General features: G+C 40.9%; 1 protein-coding gene across 4 annotated transcripts in view; it reads right to left on the bottom strand.

Moving 5' to 3' along the window:
• tmem117 (transmembrane protein 117) overlaps positions 1 to 17,843 on the bottom strand; it is a 276,064-nt gene that overhangs the window by 58,016 nt on the left and 200,205 nt on the right. For all 4 annotated transcript variants that reach the window (XM_033038139.1, XM_033038141.1, XM_033038140.1 and 1 more), the window contains exon 5: positions 9,942 to 10,039. In XM_033038139.1, the coding sequence (XP_032894030.1) occupies positions 9,942 to 10,039 (98 nt within the window). The remainder of the gene's footprint in view (positions 1 to 9,941; positions 10,040 to 17,843) is intronic.

A 17,843-nucleotide genomic window follows, 5' to 3' on the forward strand; every position in this document is an offset into this window, starting at 1 on the left:
CAAAGATCCATCAATCTCTGTATGGATTTGACAATGTGGATATATACAGGAAAGGGAAAATTAGCAAAGTTGCACAAAAAGAGTTGACAAGAGGAACTATAATAATTGGACAAAGCTGTAAGAAAGCTGGGATTGGCATATGTTAGTTGACTCAGTCTTTGCTGAGCAAAATAAAAATATTTTCTTTTGCTGTCTTCTTTATGATGTGAGTTCTTTGCCTCATCTTTACCTAATTTAAACCTCTGGTGAAACAGACCCTGAATTTGCTTCACGTTCTTTTGTTTCCTAACAGGATGCAAAGGGAACTGAATAAATAGCCATTCTTATCAAGGAACTGGTTAGTGAACCTGCCAAGTAGCCAGCTACCATTGCCTCTTTGTTGCTGCACGTCAAATAATTTGGTTGAAACAAACCACCGTCGAATTATCTGAAACAACAAATCCTCCACACACTGTGTCCAATCATTATGGGTTATATATTCAATGCCTGTTCATTGATTGTGCCTCCAAGAAAGCTCATTAACATCTGTTTCCCTTCAACAGTGTTGCATTTCATTGCAAGATGGATTTCAAAACTTCATTAATTCAAGTTAGTTTAAAGCAATACTTCAATAAGTATTACATTCAAACCCCGCTCAGAGAGAAAAGATTAAAAATAATTGAATTGCAAAGCAAATCTCCCGTCTAAAGAAATTGGCATTTGCAATATCTAAAGTGAACATCTGTTGAAATCACATTAGACAGCACAGGAGTGTAGTACGTAGTGCTGCTGTTCCCCACTGCTTCAGTGAGTTGGATTTGATCCCAACCTCCTGTGTTTCACTGTGGAGTTTCACATTCTCCAGGTGGGTTTCCCCAGGTGTTCCGCACCATCCCACATCCCAAAGGCATGATGCTTCGTGGATTAATAACCCACTGTAAATTACCAGTAGTTCAGGTGGATGATAAGAGAGTCGATGGGAGGGGTGGGGAGGGGAGATGATGGGCAAGGATGAGAGAAAAGGTGAACTAAATGAGGGAATGGGATGAATGGGTTTGCTGTGAGAGTTGGCACAGATTCGATGGACCAAAATGCCGGCTTCTATGACATAACTAAATATTGAGATACTGCCTGATGTGGGAGGCATATCCACCATCTAATCCAGAGATGAAATTCCAATAATGATCTTGAACCAGACATTCTCCAGGATCCACCATGCTGAAACTGTTTTACTTCATCATATGGTCACTGTTGCTCAGAAGTCAAAATGACAAGTCTGTACACAAAAATATTTTAGAAGTGCTTGGAAAGAAATGGAATTACGGAATTAAATTACGGAATTAAAAAGATTGGACATCTTTATAGGAAAGACATTTTTCTTTCATTGAACCAGAAATTCTTGATGAATGTTTGAATAAGCATCCTAAAACTGAAAAACTAATAGCTTATATTTATAACCGTCTTAAACAACGAGGTACCACCGATGGAATTATATAGATGCACATGGGAAAATGAATTAGGTCAACCTATAACTAAAGATATTTGGGACGAAAGTCTACAACATATACATCAATGCTCGTTAAATGCCAGACATGCTTTAATACAATTTAAAGTCTTACACAGATTACATTACTCCAAAATAAAACTAAATAGAATCTTCCCACATATTTCTCCTATTTGTGATAAATGACTGCATCTAGAGGCCAATTTAACACATACTTTTGCAAATTGTACAAAAATTAAAAATTTCTGGACTGATATTTTTGGAATAATTTCTGAAGTTGTTAATACTAAATTGGATCCAGACTCAAAATTAATAATACTTGGAATATCAGAACTAAGTTTAACACTCACAACAAGCCAAAGAAACTTCCTCGATTACAGTATAATAACTGGGAAAAAATTAATATTAAAATTTTGGAAAGGCCCTATAACCCCCACAATTAAAATGTGGATTGTGGAAAGGTCGGAGACCCTACATCTAGAAAGAATTAAACGTCTTAATGGACAAACAAGAGCTTTTTGTTAAAATATGGGCTCCATTTATTAATTATTTGAAGGGATAGATTGGCCCTGCACGAAAACCCAACTGAAGCTTGAACCCAGGATTAGATGAAAAGTTATACTTTATAATCTACAAACCTATCTCCAATGACGTATTATAAGTAATTCATGCCACCTTTTCTCTTTTTTGATATGTAACTCTTTCTTTCTCTCTTTTTCTCTTTCTATCTATATAAAAAAAAACATTAAAAGCAGAATTAATCGACAAATGAAAATTTTAATAATATATGATTGATGTATATGAAAAGTAATTTTTACTATAATATGTAACTATACTTTACCATAATATGTTTGCTTCTAATAAAAATATTTAAAAAAAAAAAAAAAATTGTTTTATTGTTAATATTGCTGCAAAATATTAGTGTAATAATGACAAAATAATCTTTTATCTAATGGTCAAAGTAGTTGTGATATTCTTCAGAATAGTGGAATATCCTATACTCCTAGAAGAAGGCCTTGATTTAAAGTATTAACCAAAAGGTGGTATTTGCCAGAGCAGCATTCTCTCAGTAACCTCTCAAGAGACAGCTGGTATTATGTGTGCAGATTAATTGGAAAACTGCAAAAATCACCTGATGTGGTAACCATACATCCACAGTATTGCAATGAGTGCATCAAAGGCACATAAGAATAATAACAAAGAATAATTAACAAAAGTGGAGAGAGAAAAAAATCAGTTCAGCCATCTATAGGAATGAACATTTGTACGTACATCAGACATTTGAATATAATATTATGAGACCTTGTTTATATGTACAGGTGTCCATAGATGCGGTGTTCAAGGACAGCCTGTAATATATATATAAACATAACAGACATGGCAGAAAATTGTTAAGGAAGTCAACAGGAGAGTGAGACAATTAAGCAATGTAGGATAGGCAACTGACACAATGGTGCATCTCGTCCCGTGCACTAAACTCTACTTTCTTAAATCTATTCCTGGGCTCAAGACTGCTGATTTACAAGCCCAATAATGTATTCACTACTCTATTCTATCTCACTAGATCAACGTGTTTTTTAATGTTTGGCAAAGATTTAGAGATATGGGACGAATGCGAGCAAATGGGAGTAGCTTAGTTGGGGCATCTTTGTCAGTATGTACAAGTTGGGCTGAAGGGCCTGCTTCTGTGCTGTATGACTCTATGTAGAATGGATGAAATCTATCGCAAACTGATTATTAGGAATAGCTTTCTCCTTTTGTTCCAATCTTTGGCCCAGACTTATTAACCTACAACATCATTTGTTGCAAACAAGCAAAACTCTGCAAAAATATATGATTCACCAACTTTAGTACATGGTAAGCATGCAAAGCTGTAGCATATGTATATTGCAATGAACTTTGAAATTTGAAATCATTAAATTAGTTTCCAAAGCATTCAAAGTGCATTCACCACCATGTTACATGATTGCTAGGGATGGGAGTTGAATCTCTGTCCCGTCCAAGATCACTACAACAATTGAATCCTACTGTAATACTGATGAGTTATTTGCTTTGTTGATCTGGTGAGTTTTGTTCATTCTCATCACATTCTTCTGTCTTCATCACTGGAGGCAGCAAACATCATTTCTTGAGGTATTAATCCAAGGTGAAAATATCAAGGATATGTAAACTAATTTCCAAATAATAAATGCACATGCAAAAAAAAAAAAACCTCCCCAACCTTTCATCACTTTAAGTAAAACATGAAATCATAGATACCAAAAAAAAGATGCCAATTTTGGTATATTTCCAGCACTCTCACTTCTGAGTCAGGAGGTCATGAGAAATTTCCACTCAGGAGAGGCACAGTGGTTGAGCAGTAGAGTTGCTGCCTTACAGTGCCAGAGTCCCGGGTTAGATCCTGACTACGGGTGCTGTCTGTGTGGAGTTTGCACGTTCCCCCTGTGACTGCATAGGCTTTCTCCGGCTGCTCCATTTTCTTCCCACACTCCATAGACATACAGCTTTGTAGGTCAATTTGCTTCTGTAAAGTCTAAAGAGACAGCGGCATTCCTGAGTACATTGATGTGTCGCATTTGGGATGATATATTAAACCAATGCATCTTCTTTCCTCAGAAAAGCATTAAAATACCTTGTGATTGTTTGAAGAGGACCTGTGGAATTTTGTCAACATCCTGTACAATATTTAACAATCAACAAAGTAGTCTAGCCACATATGTCATTCCTGTTTGTTGATATCTTGTGAGTAAATTGTTGCATTACAGGAAAAAGGGACAGACAACAATACATTTTAAAAGCAATTCATTTGCTGTAGAGATGTTCAGATATCTTACAATTTTGGGAGTTGTATTTATGCCTTCAAATGACTGGAAATGCTAATGTTTATTGTCCATTGCTAATTGCTTTTGGACTAAGAAAGCAGTTAAGATTCAACTACTTGATGGGTCTGGAGCCAGAGATGACCAGATTGGATAAGGATGACAAATTTATTTCCTTAAACAACATAAGTGAATTGGATGACATGGTCACAATGACTAATACTAGCAGCAATTCCATGTTAACCTAAATATTTGAATTTAAATTCCACTATAACCACGATGGGATTCAAACTCGCGTCTTTGGATCAATACCTCAGACCTCTGGCTGCTAACCCAATACCTCAACTTCTACATCACTTTGCTCCAACAAACAATATATCAATGACTCTTCTTTCTACAGGAACTATAGAATATACAAAGGCAAAAGAGATGGCAGTTGTTGGAATTTAGAACAAAAAACAGAATGCAGAAAGAACTCAGGCAACAGGTATTAAGGGCCTGTCCCACGAGCACGCGACTCCATGCGACAAGTGCGACCTAAAGGGCCGGTCCCACCAGCATGCGATGCGCCTGCATGCGGCAAGCGCGACCAAACCAGAAGTGGGGGCCGCGCGGAGGTCGAGTGATTGGCATGAAGTTTGAGCGAAGTCCGCGGGAAGTTCGCGTGTGACGTATGGCGTCGAGGCGGCTGCGGGCCGGCAGGCCGTTGCCGCGCAGAATTTTTTAACACGGTCAGTTTTTCGGAGCCCCGCGCGATGATGGGACCAGCTCCGCACAACTCCATACGGCTCCGGCGATTGAAGTGGGACCGGCCCCGTGAGGCCGTACGGTTCAAGCGACCACGTTAGGTCGCGCTTGCCGCATGCAGGCGCATGCTGGTGGGACCGGCCCTTTAGGTCGCGCTTACCGCATGGAGTCGCATGCTCGTGGGACAGGCCCTTAAGTCATAATTTCAAATTGAGACCCTGCATCACGATGTCCCACGGAAACATAGATCTTCCAACATTTTGGATTATGTGAATATTGAATAAACTGTTATTTTCCCTTTCATTCAAATACTTTGCCTACATTGCATTAAATAAAGGTTAATATATACTTTACTGATGTATGGCAATTTTTCTAACTTTGTTCTGATTGTACATTTCACGGATGTAATCCGCTGTTCTTTCAGAGGGGGCCTATAATGGAAGAGGGTGCATGTGAGAGGACCTGTGTGGAGGAGAGAGAAAATGAACAGGGGGCGCTCATAACCTGAAATTGGAGATTTCAATGCTCATGCCTGTGAGTTATAGTTTTTTGCTCCAGGTTCCAACATCTGCAGTCACTTGTGCCTCAGTCTGATGTCTAAAGGCTTTCTCTATTATTTACACTTTCATGTTTTGTGTCCATTGTAAATTTTGAAATTATGTCTTGTGCACCCAAGCTCAAGCACCAATGTCTAACAGAAACAACAGGAGTCTTGGTACAGAACTTTATATCTCCAATCCAGTCCAAAAAACAGATATTCAATATATTTCTTTGTTTTCTGTCACTTGGTTCTTGTTGTGGAATTCAGTTTTTTTTCAATGTCTACCACATGGGAGTTTATTGAACAATTTAGGGCAACATATTGGCACAGCTGGTAGAGATGTTGCCTCACAGCTCCACAACCCCAGGTTCAATCCCCTTTGACAATTGTCTGTGTTAAGTATGCATGTTCTCCCTGCATCCTCCAGATGTTCAGGTTTCCTCCCAAATTCCAATGATGTGCTGCTTAGCAGGTTAGTTAGTTACTGTAAACTGCACTTAGTATAGGTGGGTGGTAGAATCTGGTGGGGGGGTGGGGCAGTGAGTTAATGGGATGGTGTGGAGAATAACATGAGATCAGTGTAAATGGGTGCTTGATGGTTGGCATGGCCGTGGTGGGCTGAAGGGGCCTGTTTCCATGCTATTTGTTTCTCAGATCCATTTATAGAGCATCCTCATTTACCAACCCTGACACCTTGCCAAGAAATGGTGCTTTTCAATGTAAAGGAAGCAAGTTTCTCTTTGTTTAAGACATGGCATCAGAAATTGAAGGGAAGTAACAGTTTACTTCCCCTACTAAAAACAGAAAGTAAACTCTAATTGGCTTCACAGCCTAATTGGACATCATCTGCCAAAGAACCAGCAGAAATATGACCATAAGGCACAATTCATCCAATTCACCTGTAAAAGTCTGAACTCCAGGCCCAGAATAGTGCAAATCTGCCACTATTTATTACTAGTGTATTTAAGACACCTCCTACATTGTGATTATTGTGTATGATATCAGGGCTTCACTACTCTGGGCCAGATCATACAACCGGCTCCCACTCCATGCTTTTATTCTCCATCTTATTCATACATGGAGGTTTCTGCTCCCTATCTCAGATATTCTTGGGGACTCTGATTTACATCTTGGCCACTTCAGGATTTTGCTATTTGTCCCCCATATCTACAGAAGGCACTGCAAACAAATCCCTGAATTGGAGTAATAAACTGTTGTGTAACAAGAGAAAATAAAATAGTGATTATTGAGTTAAAACACCCCACAGACGTGATTTAATTGCATGATTTTATGTTTTTCACAAATGTATAAACATTTTTGTAATAGTTTGTTGCTTTCCTCAGAAACAAATAAACTAAATGGCATTTGTAAATTGATGCAATTAAAATATTATTTTTCCATAATGTTGTCGGTGTTCTCTGCAATTCCTTTGAATTGTTTTGAAGTTGAAACTCTAATTTATGTAGGCCCATAGGTATATTTTATATTATTAATTTTATATCCTTGTTCATATGCATTCAGCTGTACAGACATATCACAATGATTAAGGAGTGTCAACATTATGTCATTCTGGAGTCAAGGGATGCACTGGAGGCTGCTTCTTGTAGTCACTCTGAGGATGAGGATTTAGCCTCTAAGGACCTACTAAAATCGCCCAGAGCATGCTGATATGCATGGTGACAGGATGCGTAACCGTTAGTGCTGACCAGGAATCGCTCCTGACATTGATTGCAGTCTGTATAAAGTTTTTCCCCACATCCCATGATGTGCCACAGGTTAATTGGCAACTGCAAATAACCCGTCTGTCCTGGGTGGTGGCAGAAGAATCAGAGGGGAGTTGATAGCATGCCAGGGAAATAAGTCACAGGGGAACAGGATTGCTGTGATTACACAAAGAGCTGGCGTAAACCCAACATACTGAATAGCCTATTTCCCTGTCTTTTTTTTACATGATGGCACCACAGCGAGGTGATATTTTTCAGGCAGCATGCATGAGAACATATGTACGCTCATGTTATGACCTTATACAGCTGAAATCTGCAGCCAGAACAACAGCAGTAGGTAACAGGCTTTTAAGCCATATAAATGCATGGTGACCTTATGATCGACCGATGGATCCGACAGAGTTGGTGGACTGACACCCCCTCCCCGCTCTAATGCAAGTACAGCACCTGGAAGTAATCGGTCCTGGTCTTTTCTTCACATCCCACCCCCTATTTTCAGTCTGAAGGGTCCTGACCTGAAATATCACCCATCCCTTTTCTCCATTTCTGCTTCCCCCAGCCTGTAACATCTGATGGTTAAGTAGTGTCATTCTACCCACTGAAGGAGTTCCCCACAGTCATCGTGGCTGCAGTCTATGTCCTGTCTGAGGCGTACCACAAGCTAGTACTTGAGGAATTACATACCACGGTCAACAAGCATGAAATTATGTACTCCGAGACTTTCCTTCTCATCGCTGGGGACTAGCATGAAGAAGTATCTGCTGAACTACTATCAAGCATCACCTTCAATATCAGAGGACCCTACACAAGCGAGCACTGAAATACCACTGTCAGGAACATCTACAACTCCATCTTTTCCTCACTCTTTAGAAAATCTGACCACCTTACTGTGCTTCTGCTTCCTGCGTGCAGAGGAGACTGAAGAGCACAGCACCAGTGAAGAGGAGTATGAAGAGCTGGTCAGGGGAGAAAGAGGAACAGCTATGGCACTGCTTTCAATTGGTGAGCTGGTCCATGCTCAAGGATTAATTAGTGGACCGGAATGAATAAGCCATGAATAAGTCACTGACTTCTTAAAGAAAGATATTAGTGAGTGTGTAACCCCATAACATTTTTAGTTTTACCCAATGAGAAGTCCTGGATGAACCAGGAAATTAGTAATCTGCTGAAGATTAGTTCTGTGGCGTTAAGTTCTAAAACAGATGTACAATCCTGGCCATCATACGCAATTTGCTTACAGCATCATATAGGTTTCTTGAAGACTTGGTAAAGGGCCTGCCCCACTTACGTGTCCTTGGCATGCTAATTACGCGACCTTGTGGTCGCGTTGAGGCGAGACGGTCCCGTGAAGGACGCGCGCGACTTCATTCGACCGCACAGCCGTCTGGAGCGCGTGACGTCATTTGAAGATGGACACAAAATGCAGGAGTAACTCAGCGGGACCGGCAGCATCTCTGGAGAAAAGGAATGGATGATGTTTCGTGTCGTGACTCTTCTTCAGTCTGAAAGAAGGGTCTTGACCCGAAACGTCACCCATTGCTTCTCTCCAGAAATGCTGCCGGTCCCACTGAGTTACTCCTGCATTTTGTGTCCATCTTCAGTTTTCTTGGCCCCGCACTAGGAGTAGAAGTGGTGGAGGATTCGGATCGCAACAGCCGTGAGCCCCAGGCCGAGCTCGGCGATCGTTTGCCTGCTTCTGCTGCTGTTGAAGGTGAGCCGTTGCATGGTGCCAGGGTCTTGGGCCTGTCCCGCTTTGGCCATCAGTTCCACGACAGGCTGCTAGCGCGCGAAGATTTTGTTCGCTACAAAATTTTCAGAGCCCCGCATGATGTTGCGCACAACTACATACCCCTCCTCGCTTCTCAGTAGGACCAGCCCCGCGCTGCCATACGATGCCCGTGCGCCTCGCGACGACGAGGTTGCGTAATTTGCGTGCCAAGGACACGTAAGTGGGACAGGCCCTTAACTGCTGACTTCCACCTTGGAAATTGATGCATTCCCCATACGATATGCTATAAGACCGGAAATCAGACTCCCAGAAGGGTTTTCCACTACTGCAATGAGGAGCTTCTCCATCTTCCAGCCAATTATTAATTTGTATGCTTCTCTTGCTTGTCATGTAGAGTTACAAGATCAAATAATCTTACAAGTAGAGCCTACTGCACTTACTGCGAAGTAAAACCGTGCGGTTGAAATCGATGCTACGAGATCAAAAACAGCTTAGCATTAAAGTTAATTTTAGTACATGGTTATTAAGGTCAAGTTCTTCCTGGAGTACAATAAGAATCAGCAAATCAATGTGTCAGCTAAGTTTTCATGATGGTAAAAGCAAATTCCATTTTGGTGTAAAGCGTGTTTGAGAAATCTATAATGGTACAATAATTTAATACTTGCAACTTTGGAATAATGATTTATTGCAGAAAATCTAATTAGTATAAGTTCTGTTGGAATTTATAATCGCATTAACATTGAAAACATTGCAAGCTGTGCAACAACAGCTGACTAGATTGAAATGAATACACTAATAGGTCTTCAATTGGATCACCAGAGGAAATATCTTTATATTGAATCATAAAAAGGAATTATAAATAACAACTGTCTGATTGGCTATTAAAGTTCAAACTTACCAGAACAAGACAATCCTGTTATATCCCTTTCTCCAGAAGGCTCGAACAGTCTTGCCCCAAGCTGGATAGGAATCATCCTGGAGCATCATATCTGTGACCTTCATTGGAAACAATGGAAATAAATGTTACAATATTGCACATGATTTCTTCTATTTAACTTGTTACCATTTTCCTTGCAAGTCACAGATTTGTACACTTTTGTACAACCATTTCAGAATACTATGCCTAAGAAAGAACTGCAGATGCTGGACAAAAATGCTGTAGAAACTCAGCGGGTGAGGCAGCATCTATGGAACGAAGGCTTAGGATGTTTCGGGTCGAGACCCTTCTTCAGACTACTATGCAACCACTTGGCCCATCATCTGTATAGTTCCTGGGAGAGAAATCCCATTGAAACTACACCACTCCTTCAGCTGTTAATGAACACTGGAAGGACCAATATCTAAGCCAGGTCACAAATATGCCAGGTTCCGACATCCTGCTAAATATTCCAGGAAGATGTGAGTGGGAAGACTCCACTTCAGTCCCATTTCAAGCTGCCATGCCAAGGGAACACAGTGATAGAGAATGCCAACATTCTTTGTCAAAGAGATAGATTTTGAGGAGTGAACTACAGGAGAGGAAGGAGCTGTAAGGGTTCAGGGTGGGATTTCCAGAGTGATGGATCTTAGAGAATAAATGAGCAGTCAATAGTTATGCAATCAAAGCGAGAAACAGCTTCAAACAAAACACACACAGAATGTGTTTCAATCAGCAGAGGTTCGGGTTGGGTGTGGAGACGGTGTTGATAAGAGAGAAGCACCAGATCACAGAGATGGAAAAAGGGAAAGTTCTTGGGATGAGATTGAAGGACCAGAGGATTTACAGGGATGGTAGTGGATTTGTGATTGTGATTGTGATTGTGATGTGGAGATTTAAAAACAAGGCTGAGTATTTGGAATTGGAGATGTTGCAACATCAGGACCCAAGTAGGCCAGCAAAGACAGGTTTTGCATCTCTCTTGACTTTTATTCCCATTGAATTACCAGAGTGTTCTTCACTTGTGATTTTCAATAGCCAAGTTGCAAGAAATTAGCCTAGAAAGTGGATCACTTAGTATCCATTTCTCATAGAGAAGGTTAACACCAAAACAATTTTATCTGGGTTAGTTGTAGGGAGGAACTACAGATGCTGGTTTAAACTGAAGATATATTGCTTGAGTAACTCAGCAAAACAAAATGCTGGAGTAACTCAGTGGGACAGTCAGCATCTCTGGATAGAAGGAATGGGTGATGTTTCAGGTCGAGACCCTTCTTCAGACTGAGTCAGGGGAGAGGGAGATACAGAGATAAGGAAGTGTAAGTTGTGAAACAAGACAAATGGGATGGAGATCAAGGAAAATGAGTTAGATTTGCTGGTGGTCATATCTTTCGAATGTTTCCTCCTCAAGAAACTGGCCCAAGCATTTCTATGTGCAAACTTTTCTTACTATATGATTTAGAAAGCTATTTAGAAAACCCACTTTCCGCATTGATCTACTTCCCATTGTAATCTCTGATAACGCTGTTCACTGTCTAAGACAATATAAGTTTTGACAGACACACAGACACACACACACACACACACACAGGCTAACATCCCAATATCTTTCCTTTATGCAGCTGTTCTGCACGTGCCATGGAGAAATTTATTTTAATGGTTGACTTTTTTTCCCCCATGATTAACGTGCAATAGTATTGGGAAGTGACCTTTGTTAATTGTTGGATAGTCACAAAAAAAATTAAGAGCCCACTGCTGTACAGATGACCATGAAATATCAAATATGGGGCTAGACTGTGACATTAATGTCTTTCACATGGCATTTACTGAATAAATGAATGAATCAATGAAGTTTATTGGCCAAGTATTCACATACAAAGAATTTGTCTTGGTGCTCCGCTCGCAAGTGACAACATGACATACAGTGAAAGTTAGGAATGATACATAAAACATTAAACATTAATAATAAAACATTATCGATTAAGCATGTGAATTAAATAAAATACCAGAGCAAAGGGAGGCTACAGATTTTTGGTTATTGAGTAGAGCTACTACTCGTGGAAAAATGCTGTTATTATATCTGGCTGTGGCAGCTTTGACAGTCCGGAGTCGCCTTCCAGAGGGAAGTGATTCAAAGAGTTTGTGGCCAGGGTGAGAGGGGTCAGAGATGATCTTGCCCGCTCGCTTCCTGGTCCTTGCAGTGTACAGTTCGTCAATGGGGGGAAGGTTGCAGCCAATAACCTTCTCAGCTGATCGGACGATTCGCTGCAGCCTCCAGTGTCGTGCTTGGTGGCTGAGCCAAACCAGACCATGATGGAGAAGGTGAGAACAGACTCTATGATGGCCGTATAGAATTGGACCATCATTGCCGGTGGCAGATTGCGCTTCCTCAGCTGCCGCAGGAAGTACATCCTCTGTTGTGCCTTTTAAACTGTGGAGTCGATGGTGGCCCCCCATTTAAGGTCCTTGGAGATGATGGTTCCCAGGAACTTAAAAGACTCCACAGATGTGACTGTGGTGTTGTTGATGGTGAGTGGGGTGAGGGGAGGGGGAGCTCTCCTAAAGTCCACAATCAATTCCACTGTCTTAAGAGCATTGAGCTCCAGGTTGTTGCGATGACACCAGGTCACCAGCTGTGTCACTTCCTGTATGTAGGCAGACTCCTCCCCATCCTGGATCAGTCCAATCAGGGTTGTGTCATCCGCAAACATGAGAAGCTTGACAGAGGAGTCTGTGGAGGTGCAGTCATTGGTGTAGATAGAGTTGAGGAGAGGGGAGAGTATGCAGCCTTGTGGTGCTCCTATGCTGAGGGTTTGCGGGTCCGAGATGTGCTTTCCCAGCCTCACATGCTGCTTCCTCTATGTCAGGAAGCTAATGAACCACCGACAGAGAGGTTCAGGCACAGTCAACTTGGAAAGTTTGGACTGCACAATGGTGTTGAATGCAGAGTTAAAATCAACAAACAAAATCCTCGCATAGGTCCCCTGGCGGTCTAGGTGCTGGAGGATGAAGTACAGGCCCAGGTTGACTGCGTCATCCACAGATCTATTGGTCGGGTATGCAAACTGCAGATGGTCCAGCAGGTTAGTGATATTTTTCAGCTGGGCCAGCAAGTCTTTCAAGGGTCTTCATGACTACAGCCTCAGTATTCAATGCCCAATGCAGCTCAGTTAAAAATTTTTAATATGCAGACGACACAACAATAATTGGCCTTATCTCAGACAACAAAGAATCACAATACCATCTAACAGTCGATAGCGCAGTCAAATGGTGCGCAGACAACAACCTCCAGCTTAATACTTCAAAAACCTTAGAAATCATCATAGATTTCAGACGCAATCAAAACCACAAACCCCCGGTCCATGTCAACTCTCAACCCATAACCTCCACAAACTCATTTAAGTTTCTAGGCACCTATATCTCCAATAATCTAAAATGGCACATCAATGCAGACCAAGTCATCAAGAAAGGTCAACAACGCCTATATTTCCTCAGACAGCTCAAAAAGTTCAGAGTCGATAAACACCTCCTGGTCCGTTTCTATCAATCAATCATTGAAAGCATCATCACCTCCTCAATCACAGTCTGGTACGGTAACACCGATAGTCACTCACTACACAGAATACAACGCATTGTCTCCAAGGCCTCCAGGATCATCAACTCCCCCCTCCCCTCAATCCATTCCAGTTATCTCCAACGTACCTCAAAACGGGCAAAAAAGATCATCTCGGACCACTCCCATCCAGCAAATCACCTTTTTCAGTCTCTCCCTTCGGGGAGGCGCCTCAGGTCACTTGCTACTAAAACCACCCGCTTTAAAAACAGTTTCTTCCCCTCAGCAATAAGAACTCTCAATTCCGTCCAATAATCAGACAATAATATGACTTTTGATGTATACAGTGTCTTGTCTATGGTCTTTGTTTGTTCTTTTGCACTATGTATTGTTGGTGAGATTTGTGATTTGTGATGTGGTATGGATGCACTTATTACGGTGATCTGTGTTATTAGTGGTATGTAACAAAAGCAGTGTACCATCATGTACCGAACCCAAATACCACCAACCCTGGTTGCGTGGCAATTAAAGTTTCTATTCTATTCTATTCTATTCTATTCTATGAGGTCATGACCAGGGAAACTATCCAAAACATCGCATATCCATGTTCTCCAGAGATCCCGACCAACTGAATCTCGCTAGCTGACCCACTGAATTACTCCAGCACTTTGTGTCCATCATCAGTGGTCACCCCATCACTGAGCTCTCCAATTCCATCTAACAGGAGAGAAAAAGGTGGTGAACACTGAAGGGCCGACCAGTGATGCACAAAATGTGCAGCAGAAATGGATATTAAGAGAGATTTATCTAAGCTAAAATTTTAGCGATTAGGTTAGAATCTTTAAATCCCCAGGGAAGAACACTCTGTAACATCTCAATTTAAATAAAAGTCACGATTGAGAGATAACCTTCCTATGCTGACCTATTTTATCCCCTGGTACTGCATGCAAACTTCCACCGGTCTGTTTCCAGAGTCTTTGCTTGAGCTCATAAATCCTTGCTGGGGTTCAAATGCAGTGTTAATGTGATATGAAACATGATCAATGTAATGTTATAAAGCCATAATTTTTTTTATTTATTTCCAATGGATTACCTGTGATTTTGGCAGCACTCAGGGCATGTGGAAGGGAAAGGGTAGATTTCCAAGAGGAGGTAGATGGAAATGGTGAGCCTCAAGGGGAGAAAGGCAAAGCTAGCAGGACCTCACCTGGTATGAGGCATGATACCTGTAGCTGAGACTCCAGTCAATGAAGCTTTGAAAGTAAAGCCACAGCAGAATTGCTGCCTTTTGATGTGCTCAATTCTCAGAGATAGCCAGGTTAGTACAACACCTCACACTTGTCAGAATTAAATTTAATTTGCCATTCCTTGGTCCACTTTCCCAACTGATCTGGATTCTGTTGTGAAATCTAGGTATCCTTGCACCCTGCCCATATACCATCAATTTTGGTATCAACAGCAAATTTATCATCATGGTTAACTACATTGTCATTCAAATTGATAACAAACAACAGTGAATCCAGCACTGACCCCTGCAACACAGTACTGATCACAGACTTCCAAGCAGATAAATAAAATAAACTATAACATTATATTTTGTTGCCTTCCTTAAAGCCAATGTTGAATGCAATTGGTTTACTCTCCTTGGATTACAAGCATATGGTGCAACATAACCGTAGAAATTAACTGTTTCAGGATCGGGCGAAGGGTGATCAAGAATAATAAATTGCTATTTCTCCTTCAGTCCCCGGTTTTCTATCACCTCTTTTTCTCTCTCTATTTTCTCTCTTTTCTTCTTTCCTTCTCCTCACTGTTCGGTATCACGCACTTCTCTATTTCTCTACTATTCTCTTTCTTTTCTTCCTCTTACTGCTAAAAAAAAAATGTTTTAAAAATAAGTTGTACATAAAATGTAACAACAATATATATTAGGTATCTACAAGGTACCACATTATTGTACTTCTAATAAAAAATGTTAAAAAATCAACAACAAAAAAAACCCTCTCCTTGGATTCCATTTGATCAAACCTTCCACACTAGCCCACCATGTGGGATGACAATGTCCTCTGCCCTGCCCTGATTAATCCTCTTGGTGACTTCTTCAAAAAAACTCAACCAGATTCATGAAACAAAAATTCCATGCACAAAGCCATGTCGATTATCTCTAATCAGTCCTTACCTACCCAAATGCAGGTAGGTCCTGTCCCTGTGAATCCACTCCAACAACTTTCCCACCGCTAACGTTGACATCAGGCTCATCAACCTGTAGTTCCCTGGCTTGCCCTTGCTGCCCTTCTTAAACAATGCACAACATTAGCCACTTTCCATCCCCCTGAGCCAATCCTCACCCTGAGATCATCTACTTTACATGTTAAGCCTCTAGCAATGAAATAAATGCAACTCCTCTCTCTCTCTTTGCCATGCGCTTGCCGGTCATATCTACTAATCCTACTTGTCCTGAATACAGAATTTGTCTCTAATTCTCAACTGCGCTGGGGCTCTCTCCCACTTCGCCCCCTGCAAATCTTGTTTGAACCCATATGTGTAGCACTAGCAAACCTGCCCACCAGGATATTGGTCCCACTCCAGTTCAGATGCAACCCATCCCTCTTATACAGGTCACCTCTGCCCCAGAAAAGATCCCAATGATCCAAAAACCTCAATCCCTGACACATGTACTAGCTTCTGGGCCACATATTCATCTGGCCAATCCTTCAATTCTATCCCTTATGTGCCTTATTCCAGAGATTACCACCCTTGAGGCACTGCTTTTTAACCTCTTTCCTAACTCCCTATATTCATTTTGCAGGACCTCATCCCTTTTCCTAACTATTGCCCTGCTGCCGCTCCCAGAAATCCTCAACCCTGGCACCAGAGAGGCAACACGCCATCCTGGAGTCATAATTAAAGCCGCAGAATCTACTGTCTGTCGCTGTAACTATTGAGTCTCCTATCATTATAGCTATGTCTGACTTCACCCTGTTCCCTACCCCCCTCCCCCCACCAGACCTGTGACTGCATTGCATTATTTTATGGCAAGCACATTGCACTATGCATCTGATATTAGCCTTGTTTAAAACAATGAGCTGATTTGTCAAGTAAATGCCTGCATGGAATTTTAACACCTCTGCTTACACTGGTGAACAGATTATTTCACAACAAAAGGAACTGTAACATGCTGTTTACAACTAATGAATACATGTCTTACAAAGCCCACTTGAGTTAGCGGGAGTAAAAACAATATTTTAAAAGGGATTTTCTAATAGCTTGCTTCAAAAATAGACTTAATAATTAGTTATTCTGAGAAGAAGCAGGGAATGGTTCCCAAATCTTAAACTGGAGATGTATGCTATGTTATTTTCCAACAACTCTTTAATGAGAATGTGCATTATTGAACTGATATTCATGAGCAGCAGCCCTTCAGGTAAGATGGCACATGCCAGCTCCAGGCAGACTCATGGTGTCAGACAGCAGTTTCTTTTCCTCAGACTGCTTGGAGCTTTTGGTTTTTAGTTGTAACATTAGATCAATGTTAGGCCACTCACAGCCAGAGAAAATCTCGAAGTGGGTGAATTTAATAACAGAAAAGGCCAATTAACATTTACATGTTTTAAATAATTGATTCATACCTCACGTTTCTCGAGAATAAATTAGATTAGTTGAAGCTAAGAATAAATCTTTGAACTGTTGAAGACATATCTATATAAAATATCATAAAACCAGATGCCCGATCATTCATATGAAAATTTTTAATTGTAGGATCGATCTCTGATTGGTGCATGAACTGTATGCCTATAATCTAAATACTTGATTGTTTTTACATGTTTAGTTGGCATTTTGATTCCTCCTGCTAAGGAATATTTAACTGCTGCATGCACTTTTCCTCAGGGCAAGATGTTTTTTATACCAGGTCAGGTTATTAAACATCAGCCGTTTCTTAGATATAGGATATAGCTGAAGCTAGCCTTGTTCTCAATATATTTTCAGTAAATATATAATCTTTCCAGAAAGGGCTTAGCAGTCACAAAGATTAATATGAATATTGAAAAGCTCTAAGAGGCTAAGACTTGTGTTAGCTAAATTCCAATGTTGTAAGACTTTTTATAAAGTAATGCAGAATATTAAAACATTTCTTTTAAAATAGTTGGGTATAAGAAAGGATAGCATACATCCTTTCCCTTTCAGGACATCTAAAATCATTTTATAGCCATCAAAGTACAGTACTTTGTAGAGTATCCAGTGTCATAATTATAGAATCAGAGCCATACAGGAAACAGGCCTTGTGGATCGTAGTCAGAGAGCAGGAGCAATCACGGGGGGGGGGGGGGGGG

The sequence above is a fragment of the Amblyraja radiata genome, chromosome 19 (genome assembly GCF_010909765.2).
Source record: "Amblyraja radiata isolate CabotCenter1 chromosome 19, sAmbRad1.1.pri, whole genome shotgun sequence".
NCBI classification, from domain to species: domain Eukaryota; kingdom Metazoa; phylum Chordata; class Chondrichthyes; order Rajiformes; family Rajidae; genus Amblyraja; species Amblyraja radiata.